The sequence below is a fragment of the Carassius carassius genome, chromosome 9 (assembly GCF_963082965.1).
Source record: "Carassius carassius chromosome 9, fCarCar2.1, whole genome shotgun sequence".
Classification (NCBI taxonomy): Eukaryota; Metazoa; Chordata; class Actinopteri; order Cypriniformes; family Cyprinidae; genus Carassius; species Carassius carassius.
Genome location: NC_081763.1, coordinates 24984571 through 25002675, shown reverse-complemented (window position 1 = coordinate 25002675; position 18105 = coordinate 24984571). Strand labels below are relative to the sequence as shown.

At 34.8% G+C, this 18105-nt stretch overlaps 1 protein-coding gene across 1 annotated transcript; it reads left to right on the top strand.

Annotated features, from left to right (window-relative positions):
- Window positions 1-5304: 5304 nt before the first annotated feature.
- On the top strand, window positions 5305-7113 carry pla2g10 (phospholipase A2 group X). The gene is made up of 3 exons (XM_059557333.1): window positions 5305-5507; window positions 5734-5840; window positions 6244-7113. The coding sequence occupies exons 1-3, from the start codon at window positions 5305-5307 to the stop codon at window positions 6390-6392; spliced, it is 459 nt and encodes a 152-aa protein (XP_059413316.1). The 3' UTR covers window positions 6393-7113.
- Window positions 7114-18105: the final 10992 nt, after the last annotated feature.

Sequence of the window (18105 nt, the reverse complement as noted above, 5' to 3'; positions counted from 1 at the left end):
CTTTTCCAGTAAGTAGCTGAAGATGGTTACAGTGCCCTCTTCAGACGTACTCGAAAACCGCTGCGGTCATTTTCAAACTGATGGCATGCTTAGTTTAAAATATACAATTATATATATATATATATATATATATATATATATATATATATATATATATATATATATATATATATATATATATATATATATATATATATGGGACTTTAACATTTATTTAATTTGCAATTAAGTAGGCCTAACTATAAAGTAACTATAAGTAACTATTTACTAAAAATAAAAAACACGTAAAAAAAAAAAATAGATCTTGGTCACATGGACTGTCACTGGAGGTAAGGAAGTTGTTCTATTAGAAGCCAGTCCCATTTGAAGTTCCAGTCATGTCTGATAACTGAATATGCTTTAATTTGTTGTGGATGAGCTAGGAGAATTTTTCTTGTAACCCTCCTAAACAACATGTGGTGATGTAGGTGCTGTTTGACAATTTTTTATATTTGAAGAATCAACTATTTTCTGCAATTCACCAGCTGTGATCCTTGGAGAGTCTTTAGCCACTCAAACTCTCCTTCTCACCATGCATTAGGATGATATAGCAGATAGCAGATTCATAACATTTTCTGTTGATTGTAAATTCTTAATTATTGCCCTGATGTTGGAAATGGGAATTTTCACTGCTCTAGCTCATTTGTTAAAGTCACTTTCTAATTTGTGAAGCTCAATCATCTTTTGCTGCACATCAGAAATATATTCTTTGGTTTTTCTCATTGTGATGGATGATTAAGGGCATTTGGGCTTTGTTTTCCCTCCTCTTTATATTTCTGTGAAACAGGAAGCAATGACTGGATAATTTCATGTTTATAATAATGCTGGAGTGCTCAAAATTTTTAATTTGACTGGGAATATACTTTAGAGTTATTTTACTCATAAGAATTTCTAGGGGTGTTCTTAATTGTGGACAATGTGTATTAGAGAAAAAAAAAATATTTCATAATAATATTTCCCCCCATTCTTATTATCCAATGAAAGGTTATATTTTTGTGAATTTTTAAAATAAAATATCAAAAGGATTAACAATGCAGATTAATTTTCACAGCCTTCTTTGATCATATTTACCAAAGGTGTCCATATTTTTGGGCATGACTGTATATGAAAAAAAATAATAATAAAGTTAAAATACAGCTCGTGTATGATATTTATTGTTTTTACTGGAGGAAAAATAGGAAAATAACAGCTAATACAATTGGTGTCGTATCTCCATCCAGCCAGCAGAGGTCACTCAAAGACCAACAAACACATTAGGCTACTATATTTACGAAATTACAGTTAAAAAACTGACAAAAATACGTTTTCTATGTGCTTGTGTACAAATAATTGTTTCTTTTCTATTTGGTTTTCTAAAAAAAAAAGTACATCCATCTCCTTTTTTCTGTTTCCTTTTTAATCTCTCTCCTATATGTTGCTGGCTCATTAATATTCAACATGCAATTACCATACTGGGCAGAAATGCAAATTTAAAAAGTACTAGTATCTATTAAGTTCAGGATATCTCTGGTCATAAAAGTTACTAGTAACTAAAAAATAAGTACTAGTTCTATTTTTTGTTAACACGAATAGTTTAATTGAATACTAGTCACAATTGGAATACGTACTAGTATCTAATGATTAAGTACTAGTATCTAATGAATACGTACTAGTAACTTTACAAAAGACACTAGTACCTAAAGAATAAACACTAGTACCTAAAGAATAGAGACACCCTTCGCTGCAGACTGTAGCGCGGTGACGTCACGTATGTACGTCACGTATGTACGTCACGTATGTGTTTACCGCACATGCGCTTGTAATTTGCATTGCGTGATGACGTTAGTTGTTTTCGGGTCGTGCGTGCATTAAAACGATGCGCATACTTAAAAGAAAACTCTAATAAAATGTTAAAGTATTAAAGAACATTAAGGTGTAAAAAAGACGGGAAAAACAACCATGTTTAACCATGTTTCATCTGAGGTAAAATTATTTTTTTTACGGAATTAAAGTTTATTCTGTAATATCTGTGTAGTATCTTACAATATATTAACATTCTGTTGCACTTTACTACACTGTGTATATTGTAATATTACACTTTAATGGCACCTTATATTTCTTATTGAGCTAGTCAAAATTACAACAGATAAAGTACAGTCGTCGGCTCTAATAGAGCAGATGGTAAAACGTGTGCTGTTCACAATATGATGCAATCGATCCGGTCCGAATCTGCCTTTTTTTCCCCCTACCTTTTCAAATTTCAAATCACACCAGAAAAATTTTTAAGTGTAAACCACTGCCTTTCTTATTTTAATCTTTCTTTTGCTATGGTTCTTGTTTATCTATTTTTTAACTATAAATTTGGACATTTTTCTTTTGCTTTGGCAATTCTGCATGTGAAACATTTAAGCCAGTAAAGTAGTTTTAAGTTAAGTTGACTACATACAGTATATTTTCAGTGTCTGCATCCCATTTTATGCAAGGTGCCTCCAAAAAAACCAAACTGATGACAGTGATCTTTTTTATTTATTTCAAAGAACAAAACAGAAAATATAATTGTATATACAAATATAGATTAAGACTATAGACATGACACAAGAAAAGACCTCACCTGAAATTCACCTCCATCACTGATAAAACAATAAGTCAAGCAGTAGCCCGCAGTAGCCCTCAAATCCTTTGAATGAATAAAACCCACACAGGACTCTCCTCCTGCGACTCCTCACACAGCCAGGTGGACAGTCTTTAAATATCTCACTGCACCGGAGGCACTGGGTCAGAGAACATGACGCCCGGACACTCAGGTTGTATTGTTCAGACAATGCACTCCAGTTCACGACACCTAATTTGCATAAAATAACAAACAATACTAAAGCATTATTAAATCATTTTGAAGAAAGGCAGAAGAGCCATACAAGGAAAATATTTTAAATGTATTTTTAAATATATTATAGCATGGTGTTAGAAAAAGTGTTATTTGCTTTGTCTGTAAACTACCTAAGAGATTTAATTTATAACCAGCATTAACATCAACTACCTTAATAAATTTTCTCAAGTCAAAATTTGGGTTGGCTTGGCTTGAGAAAGCATGGCCTGAAAGTTTGAAGTTTTTTTCAATTTGAAAATGTTAGAGTTGAGGGCTATACAGTCTGTCAGAGAAAGAAAAACAGATAATTACAGTACTCTAGCCACATGAAGTGGGCTCTCTTCTCTGAATTTCTTCTCACTGACAATGTCCCCAAAAAGTCATATTAAGACATATGAAGGTCAGTTTAAGAGGTAACACTTTACAATAAGGTGTCATTGGTAAACACTAGTTAATGTATTAATTAACATGAACTAACAATGAACAATACATGTGTTACAGTATCTATTAATCTTTGATAATGTTAATGAAAAAGATTACAAATATGATTTTTTTTTTGCAATGCATGCAACTATCAACCCTTAGAAAAGGGTTAAGAAATATATTTCTTAAAATATATTGTGATATATTGTAATATATTATTTTCCCTTTTTATTTTCTAATATATTATATATTTGAATACATTGAATAATATATTGATAATACATATATCATATAATATATTGCAAAATATACAAATGATTGCCGCTTTCAATATATTGCAATATATTGGAAAAATAAATATTAAATCCCATATATAAGAATATATGCCTAATATATTACATGATATTTTCCAATATACTGCAATATATTTTTGTTTCATAAGGGAATGGCTTTACTAACATTAATAAAGTCTTTCTGCTCTATTTTAAGACATCTTTAATGGTTCATTTTAGGTGAAATAAGACTTTGAAAGACCAGCATTTGAATACTATATCATAAAACATGTCATAAGTGTTTGAAATCGCACACATTTGCAATGACACTCTCTATGATTATGACCAACGCATTCTTACAATTAAAAGCAATTTAAACGCACATTTTTAAGAAAACAAAAGTAATATCTCATATCCACCATACCTTACGAACATCCGGAAGTGAATGAACCTGGATATGCGCATTAATGACAGTCAGTACGGCGAGTACGGCGCTCAATCGTATTTACGGTAAATACATATACGTTACTGCGCATGCGCGGTAAACACACGTCACGTACATACTACAGTCTGCAGCGAGGAGTACTTGAAAGAATAAGCAGTAGTAGTTAATGAATAACCACTAGTACATAATGAATAAGTACTTGCACTTATTGGAAAATATACTAGTGTCTAAAAAATAAGTACTAGTAACATGAAAAAAGATACTAATACAGCTTATAGATTAAATGTTACAAAGGCTTGCCATAGTGTCACACATTCCTGCTCTTTACAGGTGAGGCTGCTCACGTCTCATTTAACTATTCACTCACACTGCTTTCTTAAATCACTTCCACATTTATTATTAAATAAATTAGACTGGGTCGCCATAGACCGACGCAGTGTTCGTGCGTGCGTGCGTGCATGTGTGTGTTTGTGTGAACAGTAGGCTATATACAGTATACTTGATTTATATATATATTTATATATTTTTTTTTATTAAAAATATGTGTCAAAATGCACTTTCAGTAATGCATTTATTATTATTATTATTATTTTAATTTCGTTAATATTTTTTAAATGCATACATTTTGTAGCTTTTAACAATTAATTTCAACGTTTTTAAAAACGTTTTGACAGTTTATTTTAAAGTTCAAACCTAAGCTTGCTTTATTAAAAAAAAAAAAAAAAAAAAAAACCTTTTGAAACTATTTCCTCTCAGAAATTGCTGGAAAATTTCACAAATAATTACAAAGAAATGGCAAGTATACAATATTAAACATGATAATTTGAAGAAAGGTTATTATTATTGCAAAACACTTACATTTTTTAGTACTTCATTTTATTTACAACTTAGAAAATGCATTTGTTTTTTACAGCTGAAAAAAAAGCAGATCATTAAAAAAATCTATACTTCTGCCTAAGAGTAAAACACCTGTCATTTAGACCCTTAAGAAATCCCACACAACTGGAATCTAACACTTCATCAGTAGAATCTGACACTGCACTGGTGAAAAATGCCCTATTCTTTCAAGGGGAAACTTTGGACAATAGATTTTAAGTCATTCCATAAGTCCTACAGACAGTTACAATAATTGACTATAAATGTATCATTTTGGGGCATATGGTAACATAACAACATAGCTTTATGAGACAATAGGAAAGTGTTTTAAAATTATACAGCATGAAATGTTAGATGTCTACTATATGAATAAATATAAATGTAAGTAATTTTTTTACACTATAATGAACCCTGTGTTCTCCATTTTACTCCATTCAGTCAGTATGGCTTCCCTGCAGCCACAGACGTCTTCACGGAGCAGAAGGGGTTTGCTGAAGCTAGCTGGAGTGATCAAGTGCAGCACGGGACGATCAGCTTTAACTTATGTAAAGTATGGATGTTACTGTGGTCTCGGGGGTCAAGGGTGGCCCAGAGACAGAGCAGACTGGTAAGACACCGCATTACTTACAAATATCTGGTTAGATATGAAATTTACTCCATGCATCTTGGTCAAAGTGTGTCCATTTCTTTCCCTCAGACATCCTGAAAAGGCTTATTTACTCGCAGCTCTCCCACACACAATATTACAATTTTCCTTAACCAGACAGAACTGGGCTAGATGCTCTGTGCCAGTTCATTTACAGATAAGCTCAAGGTCATTTGTTCTTCTTTAGGTGTTGCCACAGACATGACTGCTGTTATGGGTATGCAGAATTCGCAGGCTGTCAGATGAAAACATATAGTTATCTGTGGACTTGTGAAGAAAAGGGGGCTGACTGTGGTATGATGTGTTATTTAGATATTAAACCGCCATATTTTCATTCTTTTAGAATCAGGTTTTACATTATAATAACTTGGGGTCAAAATAAGAAAGAGGAAAATGTCAGTAATCCTTAAAAGAGGAATGTGAACTTGTGGGAAAATATGACTATGAATGTTTGTTTAGTCTTTTCCTTCAGCTTCAGGAAGTAGTATTATTACATGGTGTGAATTATAACAGATGGAAGACTTCAGGCTGAAAAGAGGCAGTGTTTTTACCAAACCACAAGATAGGAAACACTCAGTATATTGTTGAAGAAGCATGAAGTGATGGTTTTAGTGCATGGTTAAAATATGGTTTCCTTCACTGTATGCAAACTCATTTTACGCAGCCGGCAATTTTATGATTTATGTCTTCAATGCAGATGCATTTAATGACAGATGTGCGAATATCCTTTGCCGATGTGACCGGGAAGCAGCCAGATGCCTCCGAGAGGCACCATACAACCGAAATTATGCTCTGTGGCCGGATTTCCTCTGTGGATATCTTCGTCCTACCTGCAACATCTACTAATGTCATTTACTAGAAATTTGGTTAACAAATCTTTTTTGAGCTTGTATTGTATGTTTGATGTTAATTACGGACTTCATTCTGTTCAAATGATTTCCATTTTCCACAATGTGTATTTTATATTTGCATAGCTGACTTTCAAAAGTGAATGGATTAAAATATGTGCAAAATAATCACCGTATTGCTAATTTTTTAGCTAAATTCAGTCATGACATCAGAGCGTTTTCTGATTGGCACTGCAGGGAGAGTGGGGAGAGTTATTTAATTATTAATGTAAATGTGTCATAAACAATAGGTAGAGTACTTTCTGTCAGGACCTCCGCATGCAGACACAATATGCAAAATACATACAGCTGCTTTAGGAAAGGGGTCTCCAGTCGGTCCTGCGGGTCAGGGTCCTGCAGAGTTTAACTTCAACAGCAATTAAACATACCTTAACCAGCTAATCAGGGTCTTACCAGGCATGCTAGAAACTTCCAGGCAGGAGTGTTGAGGCAATCTGGAGCTAAACTCTGCAGGACGATGGCCCTCCAGGACAGAATGTGGACATCCCTAATTTAGAATGACTAAAAACAAGTCAAAACAACTTCAAATAAAGATATTTCTTATTTGAATCCCCCTCATTAACAATGCCCCACCCTGATCATATGGCCTTGGAAAACTTGGATATGCATATGGAAGTGTGAAGTTGGAAGAAAACCCTATGCCATAATTTATTTAAAATAGTACTTCAACTTCACTTTAGCACTATCAAATACACTTCAGTATATCTTTGGTTGGATCTCAGCATGTTAATATATTTTAACTAGCACAAAATAAATGTATTTCAAATACATTTTTCCCCATTAGGGTTATTTCTAAACCTGAAAAAAAACCACACAAAAAAAACATGTTAATTAATAAAACCTTAATGGCCATTTTTATAATGAAAACAATTTTCTAGTTATGCCAAGTTCTAAAATATTTTAACCATGAAGAAATTACAAATATTATAATAACTTTTAGATACACTGTCATATAATTAATCTGAATACTTTCAAACTATTATAACTTCGTAAGTCCCAAAGGAAAGCTAGTTAGTTTTAATACACAGTTTATGCCTAGACTGATGTAGCATTAAAGCGGTAGCTTATTACTCAGCATACAAACAGAACATGATGAATGGATCATTCCGGAGCTTTAAATATGACCATAGCTGGTCTGGTTTGCAATTTCCTTTACCTAAAATGAATGTGTTAATATCCAGGGAATGATGGGAATTCTGTAGCTGGCAAAGATTATGTTGTCTTTTCTAAGCCAAGGAGGAAATCTAGCTCCCACCCACCTCGTGTCCTTAAAAGTCTCCTCATAAATGGTGTGCGTCCTTTCTCAAGGTCTAATGCTTATCCTCGCTCTCATTCCCAGCATTACACAGAAATGACATCAGGTTCATTAATAGAGCTTGTTGTCTTTTATATGAAGGTAAGAACTGAATGAAACTAGACATCGGTCTGCTGGATGCATGAAATCTACCACTAGGTGGCACCCTACCATCAGTTTCTATTCACACACGAACCACAAACAACAATAGGACTTTTTTGTTCGTTTTCACTTTATTGTTTCAGAGATATCGGCATTATTTTAAAATATACAACATAATATAAAGACTATTTTAATTATATATTTTATAAATGCATTGCTTTTGAAACGACATCCCAGTCAAGTCCAGACATCGACTAGTCGAAGTCATTCATGCATACTAGCCTCAATGCTATATAGGGAATATTGTTTTTTTTAAAGATGGCCTAGGTCTATTTCCCATATGTATTTTTGGTCTAATCAATACTAGCTTATTCAAGACCTTACAAAGCCTGGTGTAGGCCTACCAAATCATTAATAGACAAAGAATACACAGTGCTTGACATATTCTACTGTCTGCACACATCTAAGTAACTCAGTTGTGTTGTCTCATTTGTAGATGAGGTAATTTAATAACACCACCATGGTAGATCATGATCATCTGTCTTTTGTTTTTCTGTAGTGCTTGCTAAGGGATTTCAATGGTCATAACTGGCCTTTGTATCCCATAGTTCTCTCCTTACATGGGACTCTCATGTGAAGTTCCTCAAGGTCTGTTGTCAGGCAGGGTGAAGCTATCTGAAACAGGAGAAGATCTGCCCAACAGCCAAAGCCAAGGACTGAGATCTAAATATCTAGGGCAAGTTCTACAAACACTCATTCAATTGTGTCCTGCCATCAGCAGTTAATGAGCGATGAAGTTATGGAAGTCATATGCCGCTGCAGTCACATGGATTGGGGGGGTTCACGTCAGTTATGTCTGCTTATTTACTTCCTCTGAGAGCATCTTGGAATTGTAGACAATGCTCTTACTTGTTGGACCTTTTAACTCCTGGCGCATGGGGATTCCTTTATCTATCACCATGAAGTGCATATGGTTGCTGGAAGCTGAAAAACAAAACAACTGTGACTTCAATCCTTCTGTACTGTATGAGTCAAGGGAAAACAGAAAATTAATGATGGAAAGGAATATATCTTAACATGCTTAATCTCATAAATCATGACACCCACTGTATAATGGATATTTGTCAATCAATTTAAGATTGTTTGCATGCAGTCCAAAACTATGTAATATGGTATTTCTGATCAATTTTACTTAAGTCATTAAGTTTAACTCATTCAGTTCAATATTTTTTGGGGGCAATTTTAAGGCACCCCTAAATACAATATAATATCAATGTTTTAAATGCAAATATCAAACAGAGTTTCATTAGCAAATTATGCTAGACAAATGATGCTTTTCTCTCAATTTACAGTGCAAGTTCCTAGAACAACACAAGACAAAGGTAACATGTAAACATGATCATGGATTCTGAGTGCAATTGTCCCAAACACCTGGACTCAATTGACTGTTAACTGGAAAACTAGAAAGAAATATCAAAAGTGGCACCTTTAAACACCTTTAACAGGTAGCTGCTGGGAAAAGGGAACAGGAAGGTCCCCACTGACTTCTTCTGAACATTTAAAGGAATCTAGTGATCACGATAACCAAAGGTTTTGTTAGTGATGCCTTCAAACACAGACGATAAATGGAACAATTAGAAACATCCATGCAGTATACAGAATGAAAGTGATGACCAACTTACTCTGTCTTTAAGATGGTTAATAAAAGTGGTAACATTACTAGTTTCTCCAGGGATGTAATTGCTTCTCTTCAGAAAGTACTGTATAATCGTGTTCCCATGTGTAATCACAGCCTAGATGATCGCCTTCATAATAGCAAGCCATATAATTACTTTCAAGGTTTAATGGCCTGCACCCGAACAGCTCTAAAAGTTGTATCAGTGGGTTTATTTGGAGCTTGGCATTACTCATCCAAAAAAAAAAAGCATTCCTCATGTCCTTCCAGAAAAGGGCTTTAAACTCCACTTTTGGCTGTGTAGAAAGCATTATGATCACACAAAAAGGCTGACCATGGCTTAATTGGTGTAACTTGATAGCATATTGCTGTGGCTTCACACTCTGATAGATGGATCTAACTGAAGTCTCTGGAGATCACAGCTAGCATATGGAGCTCCTCTCACTGTCTCCTACCTGGCAACTGATGCAAAGAAAGAATCTCTGGGCTTTTTTAACAGCGCTACTACTGTGGATGGTGTTGTATCAGCTCAGCTGACCTGTAGTCTCATGACATTAGTTACCATTTCTGGTTTTCTGTGACTATTTGCCAGTAAAGTCAACATTTCAAGTATGATTGTATTTTTTCATGGGTTTTTTTCCCATCCATTTTGTTCAACCTGCAAGACTTTAAAAGGTATCTATGGATGAACGTTTGTTTTGGTGCGCTACTGATCCAACATGCTACTGCCAGTTTACAGACGCTAGTTCATTTACTAAATGAGCTTTTATTTAATTAATTGTTGCCTCTTTGCCACAAATGACAGCTGGAAACAAGTTCTTCACCAAAAACACTAGAAAGCTTGAAGTGGCATTCAGAACTGATTTTCGAATTTTGCTGACAAACTGAATCCGTCCCAACAAGGTAGTCAATTGCTATTTTATTTTATTTTTTTTTAACTGAGATTTTTGTTTTTTTGCTTTTGTCCATAAATTAATTAATACTGTTTTTTGAATAATAATATATCTGTATGTATCTATTACAGTTTTTGTTTTACACAATCACCTTGGCATTAATATCAGAACCTTGATTTCATTTTTTCTAATATCTACATTCTTTACCATAGCTTGGATACAATACACATAAATCTAAGATAATTTGTTTATTGAACTAAATTCACTTTTTTCACAACATCCAAGTTTTACCATTTCAGAATGCACTTTACACCAAGATGGCTGTTTATTCATTTCACTGCAATGGTCTAGCTGAATAACTGTTGCATTATTCCTAATACATGGTTTTATGGAAACTGGCCAACAATATTCCAATGTTTAGATCAGGAAAGTTTCAGGATAAGGAGATTGATTACGTGGAACGTGAACCAATTGGACTGGATTGTCTATGGAGGTAAAACTTCATCATCATTCTTTTTCAGACACTTTTTCTATGGTCCCATGTTTTCCAAACCATGATTTTAGATGTTTACAGTTATCAATCTTTGTTTTGCCTTTTATATTAAGCCAGTTAAGAAGTTAATGCAGAGATATTACTTTGCTGTTTTTTTATGGTTATTATTATTATTTTTTTGATCATATTTCATCATTAATCTAAATACAGATTACAGTAGTATTCAATAATCGATGTGTTGAATGAGATGGACAGACAACTAGCTGGGTAGATGGGTGTGTTAAAATGACATGGATCTGTGATCGATACTTTCTTTTTATTTGACTGATGAAAGAAATGTCTGGACTTGTAGCATACAGTGAATCTTTTTTCTCAAACGGGCTGTTTCTCTTGGAGCAGTGACTCAAGTCGTAACCTGTCTTATCTGTTTCAGTCTAAAAACTCTTCCCTGGCCTTGTCATATAAACATGTAAATGAAAGAAAGGGAAGCGGTCCCACTGATCCATAACTGCCCTCTGTCTTTACAGATGTTGCACACACTGTCATGTAATTTATGTGCATCTTGTCCTTCACTTTGAAACTATAAATCCATTCGGTGGGCAGAAACACTAAGGATGTAACTCAGAAATAAAAGCCGTGTGCATTGGCTTCCTTTCTCATTTCCCCTCGAAAAAGGCCCAAGACACAGCCACGAGAGCACACAGGAAGTAAATCTTCAAGGACTACCACTTGGGAATGATTGCAGCGAGTTTCCCCCAAAACCCAAAGACATACAACAGCTCCTTGCTGCGAACGCAGACAAGAAAAAAAGACAAACATGCTAACAAATGAATATCAGATGACTGCCAGCCACCTTAATGCATGAAGCTGGGCTCAGCTTTAATTCAGAATAGACATTCATTCATTTGGTTTGGCTGTGAGGGACTGGCATGTGGTTTCAGTTAAGAGCTGAACTGCTAGGGAGCTCTGTCTAATGTGTGTGTGTGTGTGTGTGTGTGTGTGTGTGTGTGTGTGTCTTGCTTCTCCCTGACCCCGTGACTCATGAAAGCATGACTACGCTCCTCTCCCACACAACCGGAGCATTACAGATACAAAGAATGCAGACTAATGGTTTGCCACGCAGTAATACCCCTGCAAAGGATGCATGGATCATAAAATTAAAGCCTTGCAAGACATTCATCGACAATAGAGCCAGTCAGCATTTTCCTCACCCCCTCCGATCTCTTTAATAGATCAATGAAGAAAAAAACATCTCTTAATAGATAACTTGCATTGTAGCTGATATTTGCTTCTTTGTGTAATATAAGGAGGTGTGGAGCTCGGTCCAGATGTAATTTTCACCAAGAAGAGTTCGAGTTAAAGGAATAGTCCATCCAAAAATGAAAATCTATCTTCTATCTTCTGTATTTGTATCTGTAGAAGCTATTTTTTGAAAATTTGGGGAACAAAATTGATTTAGTGGCCATTGACTTCTATTGTAAGGGCAAAAAGATATTTCTCAAGATGTCTTATGTTCCTCATGCAGATTTGGAACTAAATGAGGGTGAGTAAATGATGACATAATGTTTATTTTTAGGTGAACTATCCTATTAAGTTCAATCTATATTTTTCTTTTTCATTACACATTGTAAGTGTGTCAGTGTAGATTTCATTGGTAACCAACATGGCATGAATGCTGTAACTGGAATACTCCTTTAATATTGATATTGCATTCATAATCCATTGTGAATAAAATTTACTGCACACTCTTTAAAATAACGGTTATTTATTGGCAATCATGGTCCCATGAATAATTTTTTTACATCCATGGAAACTTCCTAGAAAAAAAACCTTCTTTAGATTATTAAAAATAATTTTTTTAAGAAGGTTCTAAAAGGTTCTTCAGGAATCCCCCCGTTCTTACAGTATATGCCATTGCTATGAAAACTCCATTTTGGAACCTTGATTTTTAAGAGTGCTGAGAAATATGATGTTTGCAGCAGCAGTCAGAAGCCAGTTTACTGTTTCAGAGGAGCATGTAGTCAGTGTGTGATGAGCTCGTGACAACCACAAAGACAGTGTATGATCCATTACTGAGCCCATTGGCAAATCAAACAACAAAACCAGCTCTGTCAGGTCTGTAATCTCTTTTAAATGTGCACCAGATGGCAAGACAACTTTGATAGCATGTTTGGTGAGAGATCATTATTTTGTAAACCAAGGTCTTTAAAGTTTTGTACTGTAAATTGTCCTGAAATCTCTGCTGTGGTGGTAAACTATCTACTTTTGGGATTGCTAACAACAGTGGTCAGCAAACAAGACAGTAAAAACACAGAGAAGATGTATCACTACGTAGTATAATGTCGTTAACAGTGGCAAACATGTTAGCTCAGCTGTAGCGGATGGGGGTGTCACTATTTTCAAAGTCAAATGTGTATAGCATTATATACAAAAATTCTACATTTGACAACATTTCCGCAATAAAGATGTGTGTACAGACTTTAGTATTTGCTGATGTGCTGTTTAGAATCAGAATGAGAAGAATTTGAATTTAGAATAAGAAGTTTGATCCAGGAAAAAAACACCCTTTCAGATAAAAAAAATAATAATTTCTGTCCTCATTTACGTACCCTCATGTCTATTGAAGTCAATCGCTAAAGTCAGCTGTCTGAATGAAACTCATACAGGTTTGGAACAAAATAAGTTTGAGTAAATGATGGCATTTTTATTTTTGGCTGAACTCTCTTTAAAGCAGCAATATTTTTTTCTATTAAGTGTACAAATTCAAGCAGATTCAGAGTGTCTATTTTCTTCTGATTAAAAAGTGTTAATGCCTCAAGAATTAATATTAGCCTATCTGTATAAATTGTGTATCTTGTTTTTAAATATGGAGTTTTCTTTTTGACTAATGCACAGTTTTGACTGTGTTGTAGCTGAAGCACCACAGTTTCTCACATGGGATCAATACCTTTACTTTTGAAAAATATGAAGACTGCTATCATATCAGCGGCCAAAGCTATTTTATCTTACATTGAGCAGACTAGCTCACAGGGTCATGCTCAAGATCATATGACTAGCTGAATACTACATAATTTATCTTGGCAACCCCCCCATTACCAGACAGTGGACACATTCGCTAAGAGAATAAATTAAACATGACTACTGCGAATCGATAAATTCCAAAGTGGCAAAAAAAAAAAACCTACTGCTTTCACATGATGCTGCGTTCTCAGTATCTGTAAATTATAGGAAATAATTTTATATATATTATGTGATATAACACAGGATCTACACAATATGAACAACACTTTTTTTTAAACGGATGGATAAACCAACCTTTTGTTTAAGGATATCTAAGAGATATCAGATAAACCAGTTAACAATATTTGAAATGATCTGCAAAATGACATCAACATGAAGTTGAAAGGCTTAAGCTGTGGACTGATCTGTCTCAGATATAGATAGATATACTCTCATGGCAGAAGCAGCAAGGTGACGTTTGACGCGCTCTAATGACATGCACCCTGTTTTCTGTTCAACCTTTCTGTTGATTTCTAAATATAACCGTAGGGTAAGAAACGGTAAACATATTCCTCTGGCATTACGCAAGGGCAGAACAGTCACGTGTGTTTTTCTTATATATCTTACCCTTCTGACACCTGTGAGAATCATTTCATGGGATGGTGTTTCAACAAACCTGTTGGTGCACAAGCAGGAAAATTATTGCATGGTTACGTCTTGATGTTTAAGATATACCTACTGGCATTTACAAGCACTGTAATGAGCACTGTAGCCATATTTAATGGTGTGATATTTCTAACCCTGCAAATTAAGTGTTTCTTTTGTTTATGAAAGGGCTTTTTATGGAGAAAGCGGCACACATAAATTACTTCTCTAATTATGGCTGCTGATTGAGGGCCTTTGTAATGCACTGTATTTAAAAAAACATGTTTTACAGGCCTATTGTGAGCCATATTGATGATTTGGTTGTTGACATTAGTTTTTAAACCATAATAATTGCATTTTCAGCTCATCGTTTCTAGACAAGTTTATTTCCCAAAGGATTCAGTTACATTTGTCTAAACTTCACAGTGCCTGCTATTTTGTTAACAAACACATCATACTGATTTAGATTGACAAACTTTAATGAAAAGATGACATCATTCTTATGTAAATTTTTTAACGATATTCTTTCTATACAGCCTATCACATATAATAATTTATAATTATTAATCCATTCAATTAAATACATTGAAAGCACTGAAATTATTCAGGTGATGTTTACAAAACTTTTTCTTTTCTTTTCTTTTTTTTTGGTTTTAGCCTACGGCTTTACCCAAAGGAACGGTTGAAAGATGTAGATTACAGAAGAGAGAAACCCTTTTTGCTGCCTGTTTCCAAACTAACTTTTTTGTTTGATCCATCTGTCTTGAGACATGCAAGATGAGCATAATGAAAAAAAACATGGATAACACTCAGGAGGCACACTTACATTATGCTCCAACCCATCACTTCTCAAGAGGTTCACTTAACTGAGCAAACGATAAGATATTTTAATCAGTTTTTGAGCTTTTAAAATTAAGATAAAATAATGGCTTAGTTTATAACTATGCAATGGTCTTTTCTTATGTTATCAAATAATGTACGCTGACAGTAATGACAGATTCATAAAAATAAAAAAAGACTGCTATTTGTGTACGATAAATAAAACAAGCCCAAACATCGGAAGAGTTGGAGAAATTTCAAACATCACCTACTCACCAATGGAGCCTCCAAAGTGAATGGGTGCCGTCATAATATTCCACACGACTTCAGTCCATCAAGTATTGTGAAAAGCTGTGTGTTTGTAAGAAAAGTCTCGAATACATTTTTAGCTTGATCTGTGCCTGTTTATTTCCTGATTTAGACTAAACTACTTTTTCACTGGAGAAAGCAATATTATTGATAGAGGACCCATATTTTAGCCTACTTGCATTACTTGGATTATTGTGATGTTTTTATCAGCTGTTTGGAGTCTTATTCTGACGGCACCCATTCACTGCAGAGGATCCATTGGTGAGCACATGACAAAGTTTCTCTAAATCAGGTTCAGTGAAAATACAAACTCATCTACATCTTGAATGAGAGTGAATACATTTTTACGAAATGTTCCTTTTTGGGTGAACTATTCGTTTAATGACTCTCTTTCTCAGGGCAAGATTCTACATGGGGTTTTTGACAACACAAACCATTTCATATAAAACTGCTAATGTGAACTGCCAACTCAGCACAAATGGCTCTCCAGTGCATTCTTTAAAACTGATTCAGAGGCCTTAACCAACAATAAGCAAGTGACTTAGCAAGAAATACAATCCTATGCATTTGTTTTGGCATTTTTAAGATCTCATATTTAAAAAAAAGTTTTCTTTGAAAGGGGCTGGAGAGCACTTGTTGCTCAGACTGTCTGCTTTCTAATTTAAATCAATAAACATTAACATACTCAAATGTGTGTCCCTAAAATCTATTACAGTACAGGCATCACAACTCTGTCATGTGAAGTGAGTTCAGTGAGGAAGGATGAACTGTTGCCTGTGTGGGGTGTCAATAATTACTTTCCCATCTGAAACTCTCCCTTCTCCTATTACCATGAGTTGAGCCATTACAGAGCCACAGAACAGAGAAAGCACCACAGCTAATTCCAGCAGGACTTGTGCCCAGTGCCCAGAGATTTTAAAGCCAGAAAGTAAGCCAAAATGCCTGCAAATGTATTGTTACAGATTACGAACCATAGGCCATTTAATTCTATTAAAGATGACTAAAAATAATCCCAGAGTATGTGAAAGTTTACTACTCAATAATCTCAAGTATTGCACTTTGGCAAGTCATAACAAAACTATCCTCTACTAACATGTGGCATTAGGCTCATCACATTCTTGGAATCACATCCTGTTCCCTAGACTAGCAATAGACCCCTTGTTCTTATAATAACATGGCATGATATGTTTTAGAGTGCACTTAAAGATCACCAAAAGACATTAACAAAGGTTTCTATGGCTTTTTCTGCTATTTTTAATGATCGTTCCTTAATGTTGTTGCCCCTGTATTGTTTACATAAAGCACATAGCAGTGTATAATACTCCAATTTTCATTCATTCTTGTCAGCAATAGCTTTTGGCAGTGTCTCATAATTAAATCATGATTGACGTGAATGGCCCCCGTAGCGTGTCAAACTCCTATATAACCATTTATGACTAGCATTCTTTGTAACAACAGACAAATGATGAAATGAATTGGTGCTTGTCTGTTCAGTCTGTTTGCGCGGCCCTCAGGGGATGGGCCCATTCTATATATTTCAGCAGGAACATCAAACTGTGCCTGACATAAAATGGAGACTCAGAATGAAACCAGATTGTTTCCACCATCAGCTGGATGACAGAACGCTTGAGTAGATGCAGCAGATGCTTAAGGCATTTAGTGAGCTGTCTTCGGTGCAGCACAACATTACTGAGCACGAAACATAATGTGCAATATTCCCAAATGAAAGGGACTGGTGGTATTAGCAAAGTCCATTTAATGTAACATACATAAGTTTAAGCAGACTGTGGAGGTCAGTCCTTGGAACACACAACTCCTTTCAATTGCCAAAAGCAAAATTAATCTGCAATAAGAGCGGGCTATGCATTCATAACACATGCAAGTATCTAAAATATAAATGGTGATCAGTGCAAGAGCAATAAGGATTTTTAGGGGCATTATGATTGTGAAACTGAAACACAACTGCCCCCAAAAGCCCCTCATTCTCCCTGCGGCATTACATTTAGACTCTAGGGTTTCAGATCAAATGCTTTTGCAACAGTCTGTGTTGATTTTGTGACTACACTGGTTCCAAGAAGAATCTTTAACATTAATGGAACCTTTCCATCGCACTGGAAAAGGGTTCTTTCGATTATTAAAATATTATTTGCCTTAAAAAAAGAATGGTTCTTTTAAGAATTGTTCACTGAAAGATTCTTGGAGAAACCAACAGTTTTTCTTTTATGCAATCATTGTGGAAACTCCCTTATGGAAGTGGTATAGTGTGAACAAGTTTATGCACAACTTTTATGCAATAAAACCATTTGCATCACAATCAGGCACAAACATGTCAACATGATGAAATCATAGTCAATTAAGTACCTGTTACTCATACAGTTGTTTGAGAAATAACTACTTTAAGTTTAACTATGTACTCTTGTC